Source organism: Varroa destructor, unplaced genomic scaffold (genome assembly GCF_002443255.2).
Source record: "Varroa destructor unplaced genomic scaffold, Vdes_3.0 BEIS01000007.1, whole genome shotgun sequence".
Taxonomy (NCBI): domain Eukaryota; kingdom Metazoa; phylum Arthropoda; class Arachnida; order Mesostigmata; family Varroidae; genus Varroa; species Varroa destructor.
In genome coordinates, this window is record NW_019211460.1 from 2490186 (window position 1) to 2512966 (window position 22781).

At 40.9% G+C, this 22781-nt stretch overlaps 1 protein-coding gene across 9 annotated transcripts in view; it reads right to left on the minus strand.

Annotated features, from left to right (window-relative positions):
* Window positions 1–608: 608 nt before the first annotated feature.
* Window positions 609–22781, minus strand: part of hzg (CTD small phosphatase herzog) — a 28024-nt gene continuing 5851 nt past the window's right edge. For 7 of the 9 annotated variants that reach the window (XM_086973907.1, XM_022816374.2, XM_086973906.1 and 4 more), the window contains exons 3-9: window positions 13692–13906; window positions 13029–13148; window positions 8351–8500; window positions 5994–6133; window positions 5664–5802; window positions 5155–5247; window positions 609–4932 (exon numbers count right to left, since the gene is read on the minus strand). In XM_086973907.1, coding sequence (XP_086830033.1) covers window positions 4681–4932; window positions 5155–5247; window positions 5664–5802; window positions 5994–6133; window positions 8351–8500; window positions 13029–13148; window positions 13692–13906 — 1109 coding nt within the window. In that variant the 3' untranslated portion in view covers window positions 609–4680. The remainder of the gene's footprint in view (window positions 4933–5154; window positions 5248–5663; window positions 5803–5993; window positions 6134–8350; window positions 8501–13028; window positions 13149–13691; window positions 13907–22781) is intronic. The other 2 variants (XM_086973908.1, XM_022816375.2) reach the window with 2 other exon arrangements.

A 22781-nucleotide genomic window follows, 5' to 3' on the forward strand; every position in this document is an offset into this window, starting at 1 on the left:
TTTAGCCTGACTAAGAAATCGTGGCAAGGTCCTTTTTTCAGAAGCGCAGACCGAGATTGTGGCAATACACCGTGATGGGATACGTAAACACATACACCTTGCCATAGTTTCCGGTGCCTTTGCCGGTCGTTTATAAACTTACCAACCAGAATTGCATACGAACAGTAAAAACTTGAAGGTCACGAGACCGTTATGACCAGCTGATAGGCGACTATTTCGGTATCTGCCTATACGCCTATGCATAATAACAGCTTGTCGAAACTCCGCTGTTAACTAACTTGCTTTTATGTATCGCTTTTCGTGCCAGAAATACTTCCATAGTTTTTTCACCGTGGCATGCATACGGTGTTAAACTTCAACCCATTTTATTTCGCGAAAAGGATTTTCCCAAACAACCGAGACATTACCAGCACTAGCCGTCCTGTGTCAATGGACGTCCTGTTTAGGTTCAATGAACGGACTAGGTGAATAGCTCTACGTTACGCTGAGGAAAAAGTATGAAGATTATGCTATCTTTCCAAGCTGGCTTTATCGTTCGTCTATCTAACGCGGCAAAAAAATCTACGCTACCGTAACATTATCGGAAGAAACACACAGTGTACGCATGGTTGTTTTTAATAAAATTAGTATGAGCTTTTTATTACTTTTAATAATATAATAATGAAATGTATGTATTTAAGCGCCGTTCGTTCTTTGTCTTATTCTTCTGTTTTTGTTGTCTTTCCCGTGAAGCCTTCTTCCTTGTCCTTCTGTTTATACCATCATCATCATCGTCACCGTGTTTACTTGTGGTTCGTTAGCTTCGAGCTCGCTTTCATTATCGTTCTAATCTACCGCTCCAATAGATTGTGCCTTTGTTTCACCTGTCATGTGACTATGGTCAGTCGGGCAGAAGTATTACTATCGTTATCTGCGGAGCGATTTGCTATTTAGTCCGTCGTGCTTCAATGACCACAGAATACCTTCAAATCTAATAGGCTATAATGTAGAACTAAAACAAAATCTCACATTTCGATCATACGACGTTCGGTACGGCATCACATTCGTTTACATTTAGCTCGGTTTGCAATTGCTGACCTTCGCCTGTCCTGCAAAAAGGACCGTCCTCATAATGGGTGGCGATGCGCCTGCTTGCTATATAATAGACAGGTATTTTCCGTCCCGTAAGGCCAGCCGCCCGATGTGACGCAGTCCCGAGTATACACGTGTATATTTGTTTTTGTTTCAAGTTTCACCTCTTAGCAGAAACGGCAGTATTCGTCAGCGCGTAAATGTACCATCATATTATCGCAAAGCTATAAAATAGCCGTCAAGAATACCACCGATTTTCACCGGTCGGGTGTTTCGATTCTAGGGCAATTCGATTTCTTTCTTCTTACGGTTTATATTCGCTTCCGCACATGATGAACTGAGCAAATCCTATTATCGACAAGATGCCTGTATTTATAATATTAATCACATACGAAATGCCAAATTTTGATTTGTCTAAAATATGTCACATACACTATTTACAGCAGATTGAAATTTAGGAACTGCGATCCTACTACCCATCGAGACGTCACAATGCCGAAGATTTTTCATTTTTCAATTTCTAAGAGATATTTTTTCAGGCAGCAACGATTCTCATCGGCCGAAAATTAGCCGTCTTTTGTGCTATGAATCACATGGTCTTTTTTATATGTTCAGCGCAACTGATTAGGCAATAGTAGGCTCGCTAAGTCGTCGGATAAAGCAAGCACCCGATCTACTTAGGTCAATGGGCAGGCAGGCAGACAGGCAGACAGACAATTCCGTTTCAGATTTCCGGCACTATGCTTTTATCTGCGCTAGCAAGCACAGCTTGAAGGTGAGGTGAAAACAATTTCAAGTAGAGAAGTGAGGGCTTAGAGGCAGGCTGGTTCTCACTTCTCGCAAGTCAAAATTGGTTCCCTCTGTAGCGTTGGAAATAATCTCTCATGAAGCACTCCATCTCTAACCACCAGAGAATACGCGTGATAAGCAAACTTCTGCAAGACTGGAGACTAGGGTCCACGCAGTTGTTTCATCGCTCCGAATAGAAAGAACAAGGAGAAAAAATTGTTTACCGATTCATCTTGTAGGGATGTAACTGTACAAACGACGCAAACATCGATAATCCAGTGCATGGAAACGCCGAGATATAACTGTGTGCCGACGCCAATCGGTTGTCTAGCAGTCGATCCACAGACAAATGAACAACAACAATAATAAACCATCGTCTGACTTTGTTTCAAGGTTCTGTAACAATAGTCGTCATAGATTTCGGTAATAATAGTAACAACTGTTTGATGCTGTTTTGCTTTTCGGCATTACTTTCTTCCTGATCCGCTATTCGTTTTAGTGTCAGTCACACAGTGTTGTCACCGTTATATTGTCATTAACTCATCACATAACATTATTTTAGCATTCGTCTATGTCAGAATCCGACAGTCAATAGGTAAACAACACATTACGCTGAACTGAATTGTCCACTGTTCTAGCCAGGCACACTTGAATATAGCTCTGCCATCATTGTGACAACACTTTTCTCATTCTTATTATTATTATTAGTCGTCACTCTTGCTAGTTAGGCATTGTAATAAATCATTTCCAGTGCTTTTTTTTTTTTGTGTTTGTTTTTTGTTTTTTTTTTCACCTCTGTTCAACACCCTGCCACATCGCACGGAACAAATATACAAAGCCGTTTACTGGCCTGTTATCTACTAACTAATCCCATTGATACGATTAGTTTCCACTCGATATTTTAGTCATTGCGTACCATCACGTTTGCGCTTCAGTCTAAAATACACATGGATAACTAGAATAATAACTTTGTTTTGTCTCGTTAACTATTAGTTATGTGAGCCCGTAGCTCGTTTGCATATCATGTGGAAAATTCGTTCGAGTGTTATTTTCAAATGACACTGTCTCTCGACATAAATGAGTGTGCGTGTGTGTATGTGTATGTGTGTGTGTGTGTGTGTGTGTGTGTGTGTGTGTGTGTGTGCGTACGTGCGTACGTACGTGCGTGCGTGCGTGCGTGCGTGCATGTGAACGTTTAAAACGCCAGTCAAGCAGCGACAAAGCGTTCGTCCCCAGTCACGCTCTCCTCTTTACTCATTTCAGAACTCCCACCGCGGAACAGAATACGTCTTTTTTCTGTATTTGTTAAACAACATTTGAACTCGATGGCCTGTTAACGCCCGATGACAACTGTCGCTGTTTCTCGTTTGTCCTTTCTGATTAACGCATTCGTTCACTCATGCACCAGCTTCGCGCGTTCACATAAAAGGTGATGCTTTGACGTCACTTCTCATTCACCACATGCCTTTCTTTACAAACCTCACGTACAAGCGCTTATAAGAAATTGCCCCTCTTTGCAATACATATAATCCACTCATGATAATTATATATATATATATATATATATATATATGGTGCGTGTGTGTTCTAACTTAAAGCCCCGTTATGACAAGGACGTGTGTTTGTCCACTCGATGAAGACACGACAGAAACACCAGCAGAGACAGAACGAGCACTGACGGAGACAGCATAAACAAACATATTGCCATCGTGGTACGCCGTGATCTTCGTTATGTCGTTATATATATATATATATATATATATATATATGTTCTTCATTTTCTTCACATCATATACATACGTTTCTGTATATATATATATATATACATACAAAAACCTTGTCTGCTTCCTATACTTCTGCTGTCTTCTACATTTTAGCACATATAATATATCCAAAAATTGTTCGACCTATTATAATTGTCATTCTCTATAATTGCACACCCGCATACATCCATCCATACGCAGTATTAATCCTGTAATAATAGTTGTAGAAGTAGTAATTGTTGTTGTTGCTGTTTTTATTGTTATTATTATTATTGTTATTATCTGTACAATCAAAGCCGAGGCGTTCGTCTTATCGTACACAGTTCGTTTAGCTTAGCTTTTCCCCTTCTTAAGCCTACTTACATACATCAAATCGCTTTGTCTTTTCATTCTTCTTTATGTTAAAGCGCTTCATTGCAACTCATCTGAGATGTGGAGCTGGCTACTTCAGGAGCGAACTGTTCCCGTGGTTAGAGCTGCTGATGTTATTTGTCCTAGCACTCCTTACCGCTTTTGCGACTGTTTAGAAAAAAGGCGAAAGGGGGCACATTCGATTAGTTACTTCCGGCTGTTTTTTTTTCGGGCGTTTGAGTAAGAAGCTGGCCATGTTACGGGGTAGAGCAACCAGTTAGTCGTCCTTCGTCTTTCGCCACCGGGAGTTCGCTCGACCCAGCCAACAAATCACTGATCGACAGATTCAAGTGACTATGAATTTCCTACAGATGAATCATTTGGCCGCCAATGTATTTCTCGTTCGAATTGGAAGGCGGGCAAAAGTCGTAACGTTATTTGATTTATTAATAGTCGATCTTCATGTCCAATATCCATGTTGTGAATTCGATCTTCATCCTACATTAGTTGGGTGCATTATTTTGCTAGGCGTCAATCAGATATGACTGCGCTGAAGAGTGTCGCACAGGCAACGACCTCACACAACAAACGTACGGGTGACGTGCGACCGAAACTTCTGCGTCTGACTACCCATATTCTTTCGGCTTAATTAATGATGAATATAATTTTATCATCAGATTGTTACGCACGAGCCGAAAACCCGCCCTCACGAATACTGTGTCGTTGTGGGTGTAGCCTGACCGTTGTTCGTCGTTGTTGTCGTCGTCGTTGTCGTCGTCGTCGTCGTCGTCGTCTGTTGTTTTCCTGTTACTGTTGTCGCCGTTGTCGTCGTTGTTGTTATTACTATTGTCGTCGTCGCTGCTGCCGTAGGGCTCACTATGGCCGGGTGCATCGTTCCGGTTTGTGAAAGACCTCCGACCTGCGGTTGTTGTTGCTGTCTTAATAGTCCATACACCTCCTGGATCAGTCGACAAAAAATGCATCAATCCACGTTCATCATTGCAGAGAATTTGCTCATGGTATGCGACAGCGGAAAACGTTGAAATACAGCTAGTGCGGTTAAGTGCATAACAAGTACATTGAACGATCAGCGAACCCGCTTTTTTTTCAGCTTGTAAAAGTGTATCGTTACGAAGCATCTTTTAAGGCACCGCAATGCGTTTCTCTTAAGAAGCCTTACCTGTGGTGGTGCATGTGCTAACCGGTCAAAGAACGGAATAAGGTCGCGCAGTTCGGTGTCAGCCATATCATCGAACCACGAACCCACTGGGACCTATTTGAGAGAATACGATAGGTAGGTATGAGGAGCGCACAAATGCTGAATCCTAATAGCTGAATACTATCGTACGTTGATAATCGAACAGACAACTCTCGACTGAAAGTCCGACTCAGCTCCCTCTATGATTAGGTTAAACAAGTAACTGAGTTGCTGATAATAGACGAATTACCCAGGTTCTGTTTCGCGTACGTGTGGGCCGTAGTTAGCGCTAGGCATATCGGCATTTACGAATGATATGGGTCGCGACTGCGAAGGTGCAATGAACCAGCGGTTAAAGATATACCAACAACTAAGATAATCCCTAATATGTTCGTTGTTCCCTTTACTAGGTGGACGTTGGCAAATTCATTTTAAACTATACTAATTAGATTAACCGTGCGTGCCCATTAGAATACGAAAAAATAGCCTACGGCGTTATCCGGATGGAACATGTAACTGGCCGGCGAATTGTCTATGATGACGACCCGGTGAACTTCTCGCCCCAACCGATTTAAGTCTTTAACGTAGTTTCCTCTGTAGAACGCACATGACTCCCGGAATAGTCGGCCTCTGTAACCCAAAACGAGCAAACTCTAAGCATGTTACACAAAATCACAAATAGACAAGTTCTCAAATAGACGTAACTTGGATAGTTGCGTATAAAGAATGTAGTGAGTAGGCGCATAACAGATTCGAATATCTTTCACTGGAAGCTAATAAAGTGCCCATAGTCAATGAACTGATGGATTTCAGAAGCTTACCGAAAAACGTTCCACTTATCGAGTAGGTCTGCGACCGGGTCTGCATATTTGGATAATGACGCTGTAAAAAGAACGCACTCGTAGAGCGCGCCGACGCGTTCCAGAAATTCATCAACAAAGGGACGTTTCAGCACATAAACCTAAAAAAAACGTACTCACATTTATTATTTAGAGGAATAGCCGTTTACAGGCACTGTTGTATTCCAGTAAATATGTGTCCTGAATACTATGCATCATGTCGCTCAGTCCTTGAAATCTGATGTATACTGATCTCGCAAGGAGTTAACTGATATGACCTCAACATTGGTACAAAACACTGATCCTACTTTGGTAGTTCTGCCTCAAAATATACGTTTCCATTTTATACAGTCGTATGGTAGCGTCATATGTAATTGATGGTTGGGCTTATCCCGTGATTGTTATGCGATTTATGACATTTTGAGAGAAACTCCTTGAATATATATATATATATATATATATATATATATATATATATAAGAATTAATGAATTGTTTGTTCTAGATATAAGTATTTACTTAATGGCCCCAATTTAAGTTGATAGACATAACACACTTATGCCACCGTTCTTTCCGGTTCTCGAAAACCTTTACAAATTTTATCCTCAGGGTAGCGCTTAGCTTGGTGCGCAATTTTCTCTCTCTTTTTTTTTTTTTTTTATTGGAAATGCTTCTCTTGAGACTGTTCTTTTGTTGTTGTGTCTTTTTTGAGAATCAGAAAGAGTCGCAGGGGGGACAGGTCCGATGAATACCGGATACGCACGAGCAGTGAAGCGCGGTCCAGTGCATTGTCGTGATGGAGTACCCAGAACATGTTATGCCACAATTCTGATCTTTTGCATAGGGAAGGCTTGCATATTTCCTTCGCATTTACTGACAGTATTTCTTGGCGAACATGGAGCCGGACGACATAATTAACAATCTCCCGACGTTCGAAGGAAACCGTCAGGAGAACACTGGTTTCGCATGTGGATCTACGATTCAGATCTAGCGGCTTTCTTCGGTCGAAGTTTCTTTTTTGAAATCACACTGCATTTTGGTAGTTTCATGGACACTATACGCCCGCGTCTGGCCACCCGTAATGCCGTGTTCAAAAAAGTTTGGCTCTTCTAGAAGTGCCATATGTTTTTTTTAATATCGTTCTTCACGGGTATTCATACCCTGACCAGTCACTTATTTCGGCACAAAATATGGCGTAAGCCCTCTGAGACCCGAGAGGTTGATTCGAGTAGCCTACCATAAGCTTATTGAGATCTCTATTTGTCCTGGTAGCTCTCTTATGGTGATCCGGCGGCAAGGACAAGTTATGCCACTCTTTTCAGAATCCCGTTCGCAATTATTCCTACAAGTCACCAAGCTCGTCACCAAAAATCGTCCTAAATGAACTCCTGCCCGTTTTCAAAGTTCTTGAACCTTCTTTTTACTTGAGTCTTCCTCAGTGTCTGGGCTCTAAAGGCATTCTATAAGTTCTGCGAAGTGTCTGAAAGGTTAGTTTTACTTTTTGCACAGAACAAGCTCATTGCTCCATTTGGAAAAATTGCAAAAGTTCAAAACATAGACTTACTCAATCTCACTGGATTATACTGTTCTGATATTTTACCATTGTATAACAGAAGTCCTACTGGTTTTTCTAAAATGCACGATTACTAGCGACAAACTAGTAGCGCGAGAAATTTAAACAATTCAGGCTCAAATATGTACAGAATACGGCACTTGAATTCGGACATACTTGACGGGCTCGTCCGCTGTTTTAAAAGAAATCTGTTTTTTCTAGAACAAATTCGTGGTGGTAAAAAAACAGTGTGCCGTTTTGATAAGTTCAGCAAAAATAGGTTATTATCCAGTTTCTTTACTCTAAACCAACATCCGGTATGATTAAAAGCTTCCTTTTTTGTCCGAAACCGAGAGTCTACCTCGCTGCCAATTTTCATGAAGCGTCTGAAAAACGACTAAGGTTTGCGTGAGGCAAGCCGGAAAGTCTTTAACAGACTTAGATTTAGAGGGCACAGCAATTGATCAGAATGGCCCAAAGGTCTAGTTTTAATACACCTGGATTTTTGATACAAAAGTTAATGGCCGTTTTGAAGCTGAAAATATCAATCGTCTATTAAGCCGTCCAGATAAGCTCCAAAACGGTAGGTTTATTTGAGTTTTGTCGCGCCTTTCAGACAACCTAGCAGTTTTGAGCCTCATTGGCCTAAATTTTCACTCCGCTATAATGACTTCTAACCAGAGTAATCGGGCAACACTTCTGCTAGAGGATGTCCACTAATATCACTATATATATACTATCCGTCAATCATATGAAGCTTGGAACATTCTGTTATCATCAGAACATACCTGATGTACTGAACCTTCAATCTCGACGGGTACCACAAAGTCGGGATTACTGACAGGCTTGAACGAAGAGTGTACAAGAGTTTCATCGAGATCGATTACCAAGCACATCTTGCCCTGATCCGACGGCCGTAAGGGTGGTAACAAACTCAGCTGCAATTCACGAAAACAACATCGTTAAGTGCACAGACGGGTGTATGGCAGTAAATTTGCTTATCGATTCGGACCGCGGGCAAAGCCGTCCATAAACTCATGCGAAAGAAAACTATCATGACAGGTAGCAAAGATTCAATATTTACCAAATATGCGGCAAATCAAATCCATGCGGAGCCGTTACAATTAATGGAGCCGAATATAACAATAAGTACTTCTGCTTTGTTGTACAGCTAAGAAATTTCAGTTCTTATTAAATTAGGACTTGTCTTGGTGAGGCGGAAGGAGAGCAAACTAACGGAGCATAGGAGTTATTCCTATATAGGTTTACGAACGAAATTGATATATTTGTTTCTTTGAGGTAAATAATATCTAGCGTTAGGTGTTTCCATTTTGGAGATGAAAAACAATGCTAAAAAATTAGCCAAACTTAAAAAGCATATCAAAAAGTTATTTAGACCGCCGTATGATGACGAAGCTTGTTTGTCGATAAATTCCGCTTCCTCTAGTCCATAGTTTCTAGAGGTCAACAAGCAATCCAAATAGTTATCAGCGTATCTATTTGATCCTTTGAACTGAAAACATCCCACCAGTGCAACGTATTATCTTGAAATAATCATAAAAAATAAGTGAAGTTGAACTACACATAAATTAACTGTACGAGCGCAAAACATTTTTTGAGCAACCTCCCCTCTAGCACCTCCCCTCGTAACTTGATCATCCCCTCCCTAGAAGCGGTTTCCAAATTATATCGTTCAGATCTTTCATTGAACTACACGCTCACAGAACACAGGCCCACGGCTTGCCATCTCCGCGTCTGCCATTTGCTTAGAAGTTACATAACATATTGAATAAAATCAGCCGGCTTCGCGCGAAAACTGTCTTCTGGTAATTAAAGTTGTTTTTGTGCTACTATGTGGAAATCTGTCGCGTCCTGTTCGATGGTTTTTTTCACGCTTGCAAAAAATGTCTACAAGAGCGCTTGACGACCCGACGCATGTGTTGCATCGGAAACCAACGCGCACATCCTGATCGAACGCAATTACTAAATCAATATAAATTCAACCAGCCAATAGTGTTTTATCATCATGCCATAGCATTCATCGGACTTAACATGATCGGCCATGTTAAACCCGTTTTAGGATAATTCGTCAAGACGGCGTATGGGTTAGCATCGGCGAGTATGTCCTTGGAGGGTATGGGGAAAGTGCGATGTCGGGAACATCGAGGAACATTTTGGACCCGAATATACTTGATACACAATTATTATAGGCTAAAACGGCACGAAATCCGCAACATGTTGCGAAATGGGTGCAAGAGTAAATTTCCCGCATCAATTAACCGCTATTTTTAAATGGCTTTGCGTTTCTACTTGCTCAACGACGCTGATCTAATTTGAGTTTTGGTGCACCATTACATGACAAGACATGGGCAAAGGCGATCGTACCACGGAGAGAGCGGTAATTATCTCTCGCTCAAACCTATGTATATATGACGAAGTTAATCGCTCATTATCTGTTTAAACACGCGTCTGACCACAGCTGCTGTTTTGAACTGATCGCCTATAGATGTAATCGAAATTTGTCCTGTTTTTATAACGGCCACACCCCGTTGATATGCCTCTCCCACCTCTTATAGACTGAACAACACTATCTAATGTTTTTGTGGCATGCCTCAAAAGGCCTATTCGTCGATAATTTCGCCGCCATTCGGAAGCGATGTGAGGAAGAACCGGAGAAAGAAGAATCGGACGGTCGACGGGCGGCCAGCAAAGAAACGGGGTCTAGAGCGTGACATAACAGAATGTGAGGTTACAGGACTCACTTACGTCATCATGATAGTACTACAAGATAATAACGAATAGAAAACCAAGATGTGTATTTCATAATTTCCCAATACGTCCTCTTTTGACAATTCCGGTCCCGGTGATAGTTTAGCTGGTAACGCAATTGCGTATTGATCCTGAGGCGCATGGTCGCATTGGTTCAAATACGGCCATAGACACGGTTCATTTCGTGCTAGCAATTTGCCGTCTGATGGAATACCGAATAGTGGTGCCGGTTAAATACCAAGATATGGTCTAGTAAAGTAGTATTATAGAAAATGTTATTTTTCCGACCACTGCGACCATATCTTATCGATCCTATCGTAATTCACTAAAATATGCTATTTGAAAGCGCGACAAGGCCACGAGCATTGGTACAACCAGACAACATGTATAATTCAGCAATAAGCTGTGATCCGAAGCTACAAAAACTACAAGCAAAAAACTCAATACAGTTCCAACACTGCCCGTTTGCAATTTATTAAATCAATAAAACGTATTCATGTTGCTCGAACAGCGCATAATTTAACCTAGAAACAAATGCTTTTGTTATGGTTGTATCGAAACGGATGAGTAGCTTGATTCGTGTAGCTTTGGGAAAGCTAACGCGTTTTTCAATTGCTTCAGGTAATTTTGCCACACAAAATAGAACGTTTAGTTGCCTTCTTTAGTTGTAAAATGAAAACGCATTACTTTGGGTTAAATCTTAGTCTTGACACAATGTAACGAGCACGAGTATGACAAAAGAAATCATGCCCTCTAAAAACGTGATCACTTTTCCATCATTCCGGCAATCAGTGATGATGAGGAATTTCTTGAGACCCTTCAATTCGAGCGGCGTGTAACTGAAACAAACGTTTCAGTTACACGCAGTCTCTCTCTCTCCAAAAAGTTATTAGCAAAGCCTTTACTGCTGGGGTCGAAATATAATGATTTATGCTTCATAATTTAGAGTTTGAGCTTGTCAGTTAGTGTTAACAAATAAAAAAAAATAGTATAAAACAAAGGGGACATCCGTTACGCGTCGTTCTGAGTGGAAGCTCTACTGTGTATCTAAAGAATCCTTAACGGGCACCCATGATTAATGGTTGAAATCCCGGCAATATTATTTTCCGGTAAAAGCGTGCCATCGATTTCGTCACGCAGATTACACAAGTCCTAGCTGATCCTATATATTGTAGGATTTAATGCTGAGCGATTTCTGTTAGAGTTGACTCATTGACAAAACGTAAAATTAGCAATTTCGCGTCAGTCGAGCAGCTTCGCCATTAGAATTTCAGGACCCAAGTAGCTCTTACTTTGAGCCTAATCTTTATTTGCAAAATTATTTGTACAGGCTTGCATACTGTGGGTTACTCGAAAGGAGTTCGGAAACATTTTGGCAGGCGATTAGTGGCAGCGGGAATTCTTCGCGTTTACTATAAGGGCAAAATGGTTCTTTCCAGGACGAATCCATAACCGTATCATCGTGTACGCCCTTCTTCGGATCATAAGCTACTGAAGATCAATTATATTTCTATGGCTCTACGTTGGAAGCATCGCACTCTCACCTTTAATTCTCTGTGGCTACCTGAAATAGGCTACCGGTGACCAGCCGAGGCGCTTCATAATTTTTGAAAGGCCTGCGAAAGATACCCATATGCTCAGGCAAGATATCCGCAACAAAAGATTGCCTTGAAGGAGCCGCTTGCAAAGGTGCGAATCTAACGACACGGTATACCGAAAGCTATTTTTTCCGGAAACGAGTGTCTCGCATACAAAACAAAAATTAAAAGAGGTTTTGTATAAGCTTCGGAAAGACCACCAGCAACACTCGTTGAACAAAAAATTATACGTTTTTCAGCAAGACGGAACATCGGTATAGAAGCGCCATTGAATGGAAAACTAGGTTTCTAATAATTTGAATCCTCACTTTTAGGTGAGTAGAACAACATTTTTAATACGTTGCACATTTGAATGAGACTCTCATATATCCTGTCGTCCCCCAGATCGTGTACTACGAAAAACTTATTTGCGAATATACAGATAGAAGCTTTGAGCATGAGTTGCGAGCGTGTTAAGTGTAGAATTCAGACCTGATTAAACACCTCCACCAGAGATGTGCTTGTCTATATATGTAACACATATTATCCAAACATCTGCTTTCATTAGTACGCAGATCAGAAAAAACGACATCATGATTGTGCCAATTTATCCGGAATAGTATGCACATTGCTCCTTTATATGGATAACGAAGCTTTCCATTAGTATTATGTTCGATGAGAAAAGGGTAGGAGTTGACATGGAAGAAATGGTTGCCCTGATACGTGTAGAATAATCGCGCTCACTTAAAGGCTTGTGACACCTTGCGAAGTTATAAAAAACTTAAACCCTGCTTCTGAACCTCCGTCCAACGCCCGTTAAGACTGATTTAAGTTAACAGATCTTCCTCACATCTTTGTCCGAAGCAGCTTCCGATACAGTGCGTAACCTAGATAATGCAGACTTCTACCGTCTTATTTTCTAGCAGCATTATTGAAAAAAGCGGCAGCCAAAAAAATTTAGCTAAAAAAGCCTTGTTACACATTTCGTTGTTGATTAACGCTTGCTAGTGATATGCCCAGTAATCAACGGCTGTTAATTTGTTTTTTGTTCTAGTCATTCATCTACAAGGACAAAGGCGATGATAGTGTCGGCGCTTATATTTCTCCATAATTATCATACTCGATTTTCGAGGAGCACGGAAGATGATGTTATCGAGGCAGACCATGAGGCGCAAATGGTGCTGGGGACTCCCAAGGGACTGCCCACACCGCCCAGCTTCCCCCCTGACTCTTCCTGAAACTTTGGAACACATCATAGACAACACAAGTCCGATGATGGATCAACGTCTTGCGGTTGGTCATTAGGGACTCATCGCAAGGTGGCTCAAGCAATTGCGTGTCGCCACTTAAATCTTAGAACTCGATCGAACTTTGAGGATAAAAATGCTTTCGATTCCTCTATCGAATAGTCTACACAAGAAAGATGCTTAATCGCTATAAACAAATTGACGAATGAAAAGTATATTCTTATGTAAGTCCTGCTTCTGCGCTGATCACATCGAGGGTGACTGTTCACTATCTGTGGCCTGCAGAGATTGACGAGCTATATCAACTATGTATAATATAGTCGTAGTGTTACTTGTAATCTTTGTTAAATTGAAATAGTAGCAACGTCCGTGCTAGCACAAAGAAACTGAAATGATAGTAGATCCTCATTCTTTAAGGGACTATATAGAATATGAAAAGGATGTAAGATTTTTTTCATACTGGTGTAAAAATAAATTAAAACGAAGATGTGGTGAGATAGATATCCTCGATCATATTCTGCATTGGATTAGCTCACCTTGTTGGCTCCATCATGGTGACCTTGCAGGGTTGCTGAGTTGCCCGTATTTATCGTGTGCGTTCCGGTCTGCCCTTGATGATTGTGCCCTCCGCCCTGGTCGCCCTGATCGGCCTGGTCGCCATTTCCTGCCCCACGCAAACGGCCGCTTCCTGACCGACGCCGCCAGCAGCACAGCAGGCTATGCAATAAACCTCCTTTTCGAGGTTTAGATGCTGAAATAAATATATTTAGGGTTAAGAATCACGTAATAGACAATTAAGCAGGCATGGATCTCGTACGCCCTGGAGGTCAGGCTTCGTGTCATGCTATGATACTCAGTCTGATTTCTAGAAGGCTAACGAGATGAGAAATTAACACCGAACGCATCTGTTACTGCCGATACAAAGTTGCTGGGTTAAGGTTGATGGCATGACAAATTTTGGAAAAAAAAATACTTACAGATTAACTAAAGAGACGACTTCCAGGTCTGCAGTGCAGTTTTTGATTACTGTGGAATGTTCCTGATATTGCAAATGGTAAAAGTTTCGAGTTTTGCCTTATTTATGGCCTCAGTAAAACGTTGCGATCCTAGACGTCTATGCTTTTCCAGCACGACTAATAATGTAACCTATAAGTGGAGGCCAACTATCTAAAGTGGCAATGCTTAACTCCGTCCTGCTTCAAATTGTATGTCCACCTCGTATGTCCCTAGCATTCGTAGAAAAAGGCCTTAGTATTACACTATTACGAGGATTATGATAGTGTCTGTACTTTGGAGTTGCAAACAGACAAAAATAGTCTCGGCCACTTTACCCCCAAAACCGACTTGGGTCAGCGTGACTGACAGTTTTCAGCATCTTTCCCCAGCACTCTACACGTTAGTTATTTAGAGCATGTTTGGGAACACTGCATTGATCGATGAATAGACTTTTGTGAATTATCGCTGTGTCATTTATTACCCTGCGCCTTTTTTCACGCGAAGGTTTAAAGGATGTTTTCATTACCTGTATATAGAAGTGTTTACATGCGAATATTAAAATTCTGCGCTACATTAAGATCAATGTATCAGTTCGAATGACGCCTCATGTTCCAACAGAAAGAGATCAGTAGACGAATTTCGCCAAAGGGTCAGTCTAGCGTGTCTGTACTGCTTATTATATATATAAGCACCGCTGCTTTATAAAACTGAGAAAGTTGGTCTGATTTTTAAAATGGACGACTGGGAATTCTGCCGAAGGGAAGTTGCTATGGGCAGATAAGACGAGAAATTTTCCATCCTCCAGACGACTTCTGAAGCTTGTATTGAGGTGTCATCTTCGTAAGAAATTCGATGAAAATTTTAAACGGAACTTAAATAACAAGTTTGTCTTTCGATTGACCTTGTTTAAGATCCCCGACTATACACTATAGGCTTGTCTTTGCCAGTGTTCCGTAAGGTGCATTATGTCAAAAATTGATATTTCGCGTTTCATTCAATGAAACTGAAGTAGTGCCTTAAAAAGCTTCAAAAAATCATATCGCTGAACGTCTCAAGTCTTTAAAAATTTAGTTGACACAATAGATTACATCGGAACAATTCTATCGATTATACAATTGCTACCCGAGGACATATGGCTATGATCCGAAAGAGTTTAAGGTTTGTCAACTTCAGTTGTCTAGCTACTTTAGTTTTCGTTGCTTTTTTAAGATTTTATCAAAAGCCCGCATCGCTTATGTGTTCAAAAAGCTAAATAACGGTTCGAGAGTTTTGTTGCAAGGAAGACGTAGGTTAGGAATACTCATGAGCGGTTCTAAAAAAGGCATCTTTAACGAGTTTCTGCATATTTTTTTGCGCCATCTAAGCTCAATGATTATAAACTAACGAACACTGATGTCAATAGTTTAGCAAGAAAAAAGATTCTGAATGCTATAAAGAGGAAAGCAATTTGCCCAATGTAAGTTTTTTTGGTAACGCACTATCGAGAATCACTATTGCTCGCTGATCATCTTGGCGATTTCCTAACGGCTAAGAATGAATCATCGTCGCCATAGTTGTCTGAAAGCTTACAGAGCACAACTGCAACAAGCTGTTGCTGACAGTGAAACTTATGTTCAATGTAAACCTTCTCCATTTTGAAAGATTGAATGAAGTTGCTGCTATGATAGAACACCCTAGGTTTTTTAGGATTCAGCGACCTTCTACTTGAACTACACGTTTTAAATGAAAGATGGCTTTTCCGAGCAATAGCGAGGCCATGGACGATCATAACTCCGTGATACAGTCATTTTGACAATGTTTAGCATTTCTTTCTAGCGAAGTATGCTTGAGGGCTTCCGTTTCATCCAGACGGAATACCGAATTAAATTCTATTAGCAATATTGCCAAGGCTTTTGTACAGGCATGTATGTCACCGATGTAGCAACAAAGTTGTTTTTTACTGTTCGTCAAAAACTTGTTTCACAACTACCATACTGGCATATAAGTGGCAATATTTATCTTATCAGTTTTCATAAAAGTCACATGATAGGTATACGTATATTCAAGATTGGGACTAATTGTCGTGCACAGCTTTTAGGTTCGTTTCTGTAGTTGGTTCTTATCACACTGATTAGTGGTTCTTCTGAGCCACGAAATAATTTTTCAAAAAATGGTTTTCTTAAACACACATAAACCATGTATATGATCAGATCTAGATTAAGGATATTGTTGCTATAAGCACAAATAGCTTGTTTTGACATAGATTTATGTATATATATATATATGCACGCACATACTACATATATAATGGTACTGATGAGTAGGTCGGCTCTGCATTTCTGCGTGTAGCAGCCTCACCGTAGCGGTGACGGCAGCAGCCGTCGTGGCGGCAAGGCGATTAGTGGCCGAAGCAGCTGCAGTGACCGTAGTAGCGTGAGCAGCGAGCAAGCCCAGCATCCCCAATGTCGCCGTCGCCGTCAAGGCTGCGATCGGGTAACGAAGGGAGATCAAACAATCTCGTGTGGCAATTGTAGCGCCGAATAAAAAGGCCCAGAACACCAGTAGATAATTGCTGCTTGTCGTTCGTATCGCATAGGACTGGCAGCAATGGCCGCTACTAGCGTACAAGCATCACTGCCTACATGGCCGTGGTTCACCCGTTGAATCTCAGCCAATCGTATGCCAGTCATCTATGTAGAAGTCAACCAACCAGTCAATTGGCCGCTAGAGGGACCTATACAGAAACTTCTACTACAGTAACATTGCATTTTTGGGAGTTGTCATCATTGTTATTGTAGTCACCTAGGCGTAGTACGCTTTTGTCGTCGTCGTCGTACTCTGCCTACAGTTAGTGCTGCCTCGTGCCTTTGGCGCTGTTGCTGCTATAGAAGATACAACTGCCGACTGGTTCGTCCGTCACTTCGCTTGCTTGGCTATGTTTGTGTTACTCCTGACACCGCTTTGGGCAGGGCGTCACTTGTAGGTATTGGCAATAACCTTGTCCTTTTTCTCTCTCTCTCTCTCTCTCTTTATCTGAGTCTGTGTCTTTGGCACTATGCAACAGCGGCAGAAACAGCAGCGACTCGTCCTAACTCCTGTTTCTGCGCATTTTTTTGAACTGAAGTAGAAAGTCGATCTAAAGCAAGAACGGTCAAAATTTTTAGAGTAACGTGAACCCGGCACCGATGGTAAGTGACCAGTAATTCATGTTAACTGGCCTGCTTCAGATCGACAAACTACTTCTAACATAGTACGTCTAAGCTGTCCCTACCGACCGATCCGTATGTCGTAACGACGTACACTATACATTTAAAATAAGCGGTAATCAATCTTACCTGCGGACAATTATGTAGTTTAGGAAGTCTGAGTTTGCGGCTAGATAAAAACTTGACGTGTCTCAGTCCAAGCGAGGCTAACTGAATCAATTCATTGTGAGAGTTTTGTACATTGAGAACCGTTTGTAAATAGACGGCAAGCAACCAGAGAAATGCATCTACATTTTGGCCAGCAGGACAACAAACAGATGCCGAAATCAACTACATATTCAGATATCCTTGATTAGATAACCTCTACTGTTGCGTTTTATGGCTTCCATTCGTTTTGCATAGAACTAGAATACCTGCTGTAAATAATTGGCCGTATGCATAATACTCTATGTATACGCGTCACATATTAGAATTGTACCTACACTTTTGTGCATGCCCCCCGATTGGCGGGGAGCAGTTTGCAATGGGGAACTATCGTTAACGTTATGCACGCGTACGTATGCAGAGCGGAGCAAACCAGGCCCGTTTATGTTTACTGTGTTATTACAATTGCACAGAGGGCGAATTACTGCGGCTGTTTATTGAGGACTGACTCTGGCAGCTTCTACCTAAAATGACAGTACGTTTCAGATGGGTTTAGCCTTGAAATGACACTGCAAAACTGGCCCACCTCGTCCTCAAAATGTCGCAGACAAACCGTATATCAAAACAACTTAGCCATATCTATTTGAAACGAAATTTTTTACAAATTAATCATTACAAAATAATTTTACAAAGTATTAACAAAGAATGTTTTTTGGCACTTCCCGTCTATCGTTCGAGTACTGCAGAGGACACAATTTTCTAACAAAAACATAACGCAGTATCGATTCTCACACCGACAGTAACACGGCATTACGATTCAACCATGTGGCTTAACCGTGTACTTTGTCTAAGGCGCTCGATTGTCCTTCGCATTTGTTCGAGTAACTTCGATGACGTAAGTTTTTCACTCGGGAAAGGAAATACTAACAATTGTCGTCCTGTCTAAGTACTTGTCCGCGTTTTCGATGTCTTCATATTCAAACTATGATGCGATATTATTGGCATGTTCACCTTTAGGCATATCCTTACTTTCTAAAGTAACGTGTCTCACAAATTATTTGTCGTATTTTTCAATCATCGACTTCGACGACCGACCGACCGTCCGTCCGTCAATTTGCCTGTCTCTGGCGTATGTCATCGCCGAGCCAACGAAGTATGACCGCATTGCACCGTGACAAAATAATGATAACGGCCAAGTATTTCAGGAAACTGGGTGAGTTCTATATTGATAAGTGCTTGATGCCGTTGAAACACACGACTACGCACTCAGCTCTTTTACCCGTAGGTCCAGACTCACGAGCCACTGGAATTTTTGATACACGAAAACCGTCATTAGAAAACGTTTCATTCATATCATTTACATTACCCACTACACAAAGCGCATCATGGGTCATGTGCAGCACGCCCAGGAGCAACTGCTTGCTATTGAGCCTTGACTAATTAACGGCACCGAGATAATTGGCACTCTCATATTCAAGTTCGTCACATTCGTTCAACTGAACCGTGTAAATAGAACTTAGAAAATGTTCGATTACTAAGTAGCATCTCGGATTTATTTCACAGGAGTGACCCGATACCATACTTCGTGAGCGAAGCTCAAATCAGGTAAGATTTTAACCTTAACCGCTGCTTTCTTTTTTCTTTCGTACGGGTAATAAGTGTGACATAGTCGAACTTTTTCGGATAAATTTGCCACTACGTTTGTGCAATGGAAGTAAAAAAAAAAAAACGATTAACACCACGCGAAGTACGGAACGGTCGTTTACTGCAAAATCCAGCCTACACAGGGTAGCATGGTACAGTCAAAAAATGACAGAATAATCGTCAAAAAAAGCCCTAAAATAAGAGGCATTTGATGCGTTACTATGACGAATGACCTCGCGGCGACAACCATGCCCCACAGTGTACATATATAGGAATAACGTTATCAACAGAGCCGCAATAATCGCTCTATTGTCGCTAAAGGCAATAAATCGAAGTCGTTTGTTTCCCTCTCCAGCGACAGCGATAGCAAAAACAGCAACAGGAGATGCTGTATCTATATTGGCCTTGTCACAGTGATGCTATATGGCTTTCCTTCGTCGCTTGCATCGCAAACAAGCATCAATAACGACGATAGCGTATACTAATTGTAAACGGTCATCGCTACCAGACGCTACAGCTGCCCTATCGGCAAAAAAAAAAAAAAACGTACATAAGCGTTATTCATGATCATCGTCATTACGGTTGCTATATTAACGTTTGTCATTATTATTATATAAAATATGTATGGTTTAGATTCAGTCAGCCCTTGCGTACATTGAAGATGATGGCATGTCCCAATAGGTAGCAGCTGCACAGAATGATGCACAATGTGTACGCTCACGTGTACAATTGACGATAGTACAAGAGTGCTACTGCTGTTGCAGTCGCAACCTTGATATTAAAGCTTGTCTATGTTGACCTAATCATTTCTGAGACGATTTTGTGCAAAAATGTATTCGTCCCTAAAGCTTCGAGCGGTTTGCGTGTATTATACGTTCCTGCTTTAAGAACACCTTTCGCGGTCAAAACTAATCACTGGAAGCTGGTGCGCCAAACACAGTGTCTACTGAACGTATTTAGGTCAGCGAAAGACCTTTTATCTAACCAGATATCAGTCAGTCTTATGTAATGCAACTATAAAAAACACTTGTACAGCGTTGTGGCATATATGAGTACGTCTTCTTGCAAGATCGTCAAGGATGAGCACCATCCGATTGCGAACCTGAGAACATCACGGCAACTGACAGATGAAATACACTCTTCATCACGAACAGGCACATCTATGATTTTTCCGCCAACATTTATCTTTTAACAAATCCGAAATTTTAACCAGCTCGAATACGTTTGTCTCTTTAAGTAGACCTTTATTTGTATAGTATAATACCTTACTACATCATTACCACCTGCACATATATATATTTTAAATCTGCTTATTTATTTACTTCTGATAACGGCGTATTTGCATTTTTTATAATTATAATAGAAAGAAATAACACTTGGCCTTTAGCTGGTTATGCGAAGACGTCTACTTAAATTCGTGATAAAATCCAGGGTTCAATCGACTGTTTTTAGTGAATTAACGAAAAAATACTGTGAATTAAGTAGCTGTTAATCAATCAATCTACTTTTTATTGATAGAGAAACTTGTAGTCGCAGCTATCGTGGCCATGGCTACTTCTACAATTATACAGGCAGCAGTAGCAATAGGTATCTAATAGCGATAGTTATAGAAAACTATCGCTGAATATCACGCGGTATAGTGATACACAAGAAATAACAGCCATTTGGTGACCATCTCATCTGGACGCGCCACGCAATTTAAGTGATGTGTTTTCACGCTGTCACGTATATATGTACTGATTTAAAGCTGATTAGAATTATATGTAAATGTCGGCCACTTCCAGGTAGACTATGCGTTCATCCAATGTGAAGCTAAAGGTAAATACTTACAGTAATACACTAAATGAGATAAATCAAGTGTTATCTTTATCTCTGAATAAACAGGATCCTAAGCTCGTTCTTTTAACGATAGCCATAACCATTGTTGTTGCATCATGTGGAAAATTAGAGCTCTCATCTCACTAGCCGATTGTAAGCAAAACTAAGGTTTTACAGACCACCAAGACTGGCTGCTCTGCAACCTCAGGACTACAGCCCCCAAGCCAAATAGATAAAGTCAAAGTCAGTTTAACAATAGTCATCCGTATTGTTGCCCTATTATACCTAGCTAAAAAATGTCTAAAGTTTACGACCATTTGGCATACAGTGGCCGGACTCACTTCCAGAGTTCACACGTTCCAGAAAGGGTCTTATTTTTGCATTACGTATATTTTTCCATTTCTCTAAGGGCCGATTGAGCTAAATAGGGAATTCATCTTGAATTACATACGCTTCCCTAATAGGTTTGCTGCTGGGTGGCCGACAAAAACTGAAACAGATTCTGCTAAACCCAATTTAAAGCGATGCTTTTTTCTGAATTTGAGCTCTTAAGTAAATTAGTAATGGAAAGGCCCAGGTACAATGAAATTACTAAAACCAAACAGAGCATATAAAAAAAAAAAAGACTTTTCTGTATGTATGCCTAGCTATGTCTGTTTAAAGATAGATCTTGTGAGATTTACTACATCCAAAAAAATACTAGAGGTACGGCTTTGAAAAATTCCATTATACGATATGTACCAGAAACCCATTACCAACAGCTAAATTTGAATGTATTACAGTAAACGCAGCTCCAGTTAACCTAATGTTTGAGAACAGTTGTAGCTAAAATCACTGCTTGACAGAGGCGTAGTTTGCGGTACCCAGTACAACTGGTAAATAGTATGTGTAATTAATAGCTCTCAGGAACAAGTAAGTCTATTGTTAAGTCTTCCAAACATTGCGTCTGCTTGCCACTTCTAAATCTATTTAATATAAAATTGAATGGACTTGACTAGCCAGCTCTAGATGCCTGCCTCTTTCTGTTTATTTGTATAGTGCGACTATATCCTATTTGTAGAATTAGGTAGTTGCCATCGACTTGGGCCGGAGTTTTGCTGGCCGTCACCGTCGTGTTGCCAAACAGCTGCCCTTGACTGCCGATTAGTACCAAAAAATCCACCTGGAGCCCGATAACGTACGCACAGACATGCGCAATTTCACATGGTATCAATAGCTGACAGAACGGTATGAACCTGTTCATAGCGTTCATTGTCGTTCACTGTTGTGTTTGCTGGAATAGCTTTTGATTCTTGCTACGAACGATGGAAAATCGTGCCATTAAAATGTAGAGTATATTGAGGCGTGTGCGTGGCTATCATCGTACGGGAGCGTTCGACAACAGCGTAGCGACGGCAACGGCATCTTTAAATGTCGTCGGCGGGAACAGGGAGAAATCTGTTCACTATCGTATTCTTCTCTTTTCTAACTCTAAAAATATAATTATAAGAACTTCTATTTAACTTTTGATTAGTACCAAAATTGATTCGTCCAATATAGGTTTCCCTGGGAAAGAAATTCGGTCTGAGTAACAAGATCTGCACCAGAATATAGCTTGCCCCAACAGCTGCAACACGCACATCCCTAACAAATAAAGAACAAAAATCCGTCTCGAAATAAACAGACAAAACGGGCCCACGTCAAACATGTACTACCAGCGCTGACAGATACAGTGGGTAGATGGATTTGTTTCTGAAACTCAGTTCCAGAGAAAAAGAACTTCGACTGAGAGTTAGACAGCTTACGGTAACCTTTCAAGAGTATTCTCTGCAGAGCCTTTTTCCATCATTTTTAGCATCA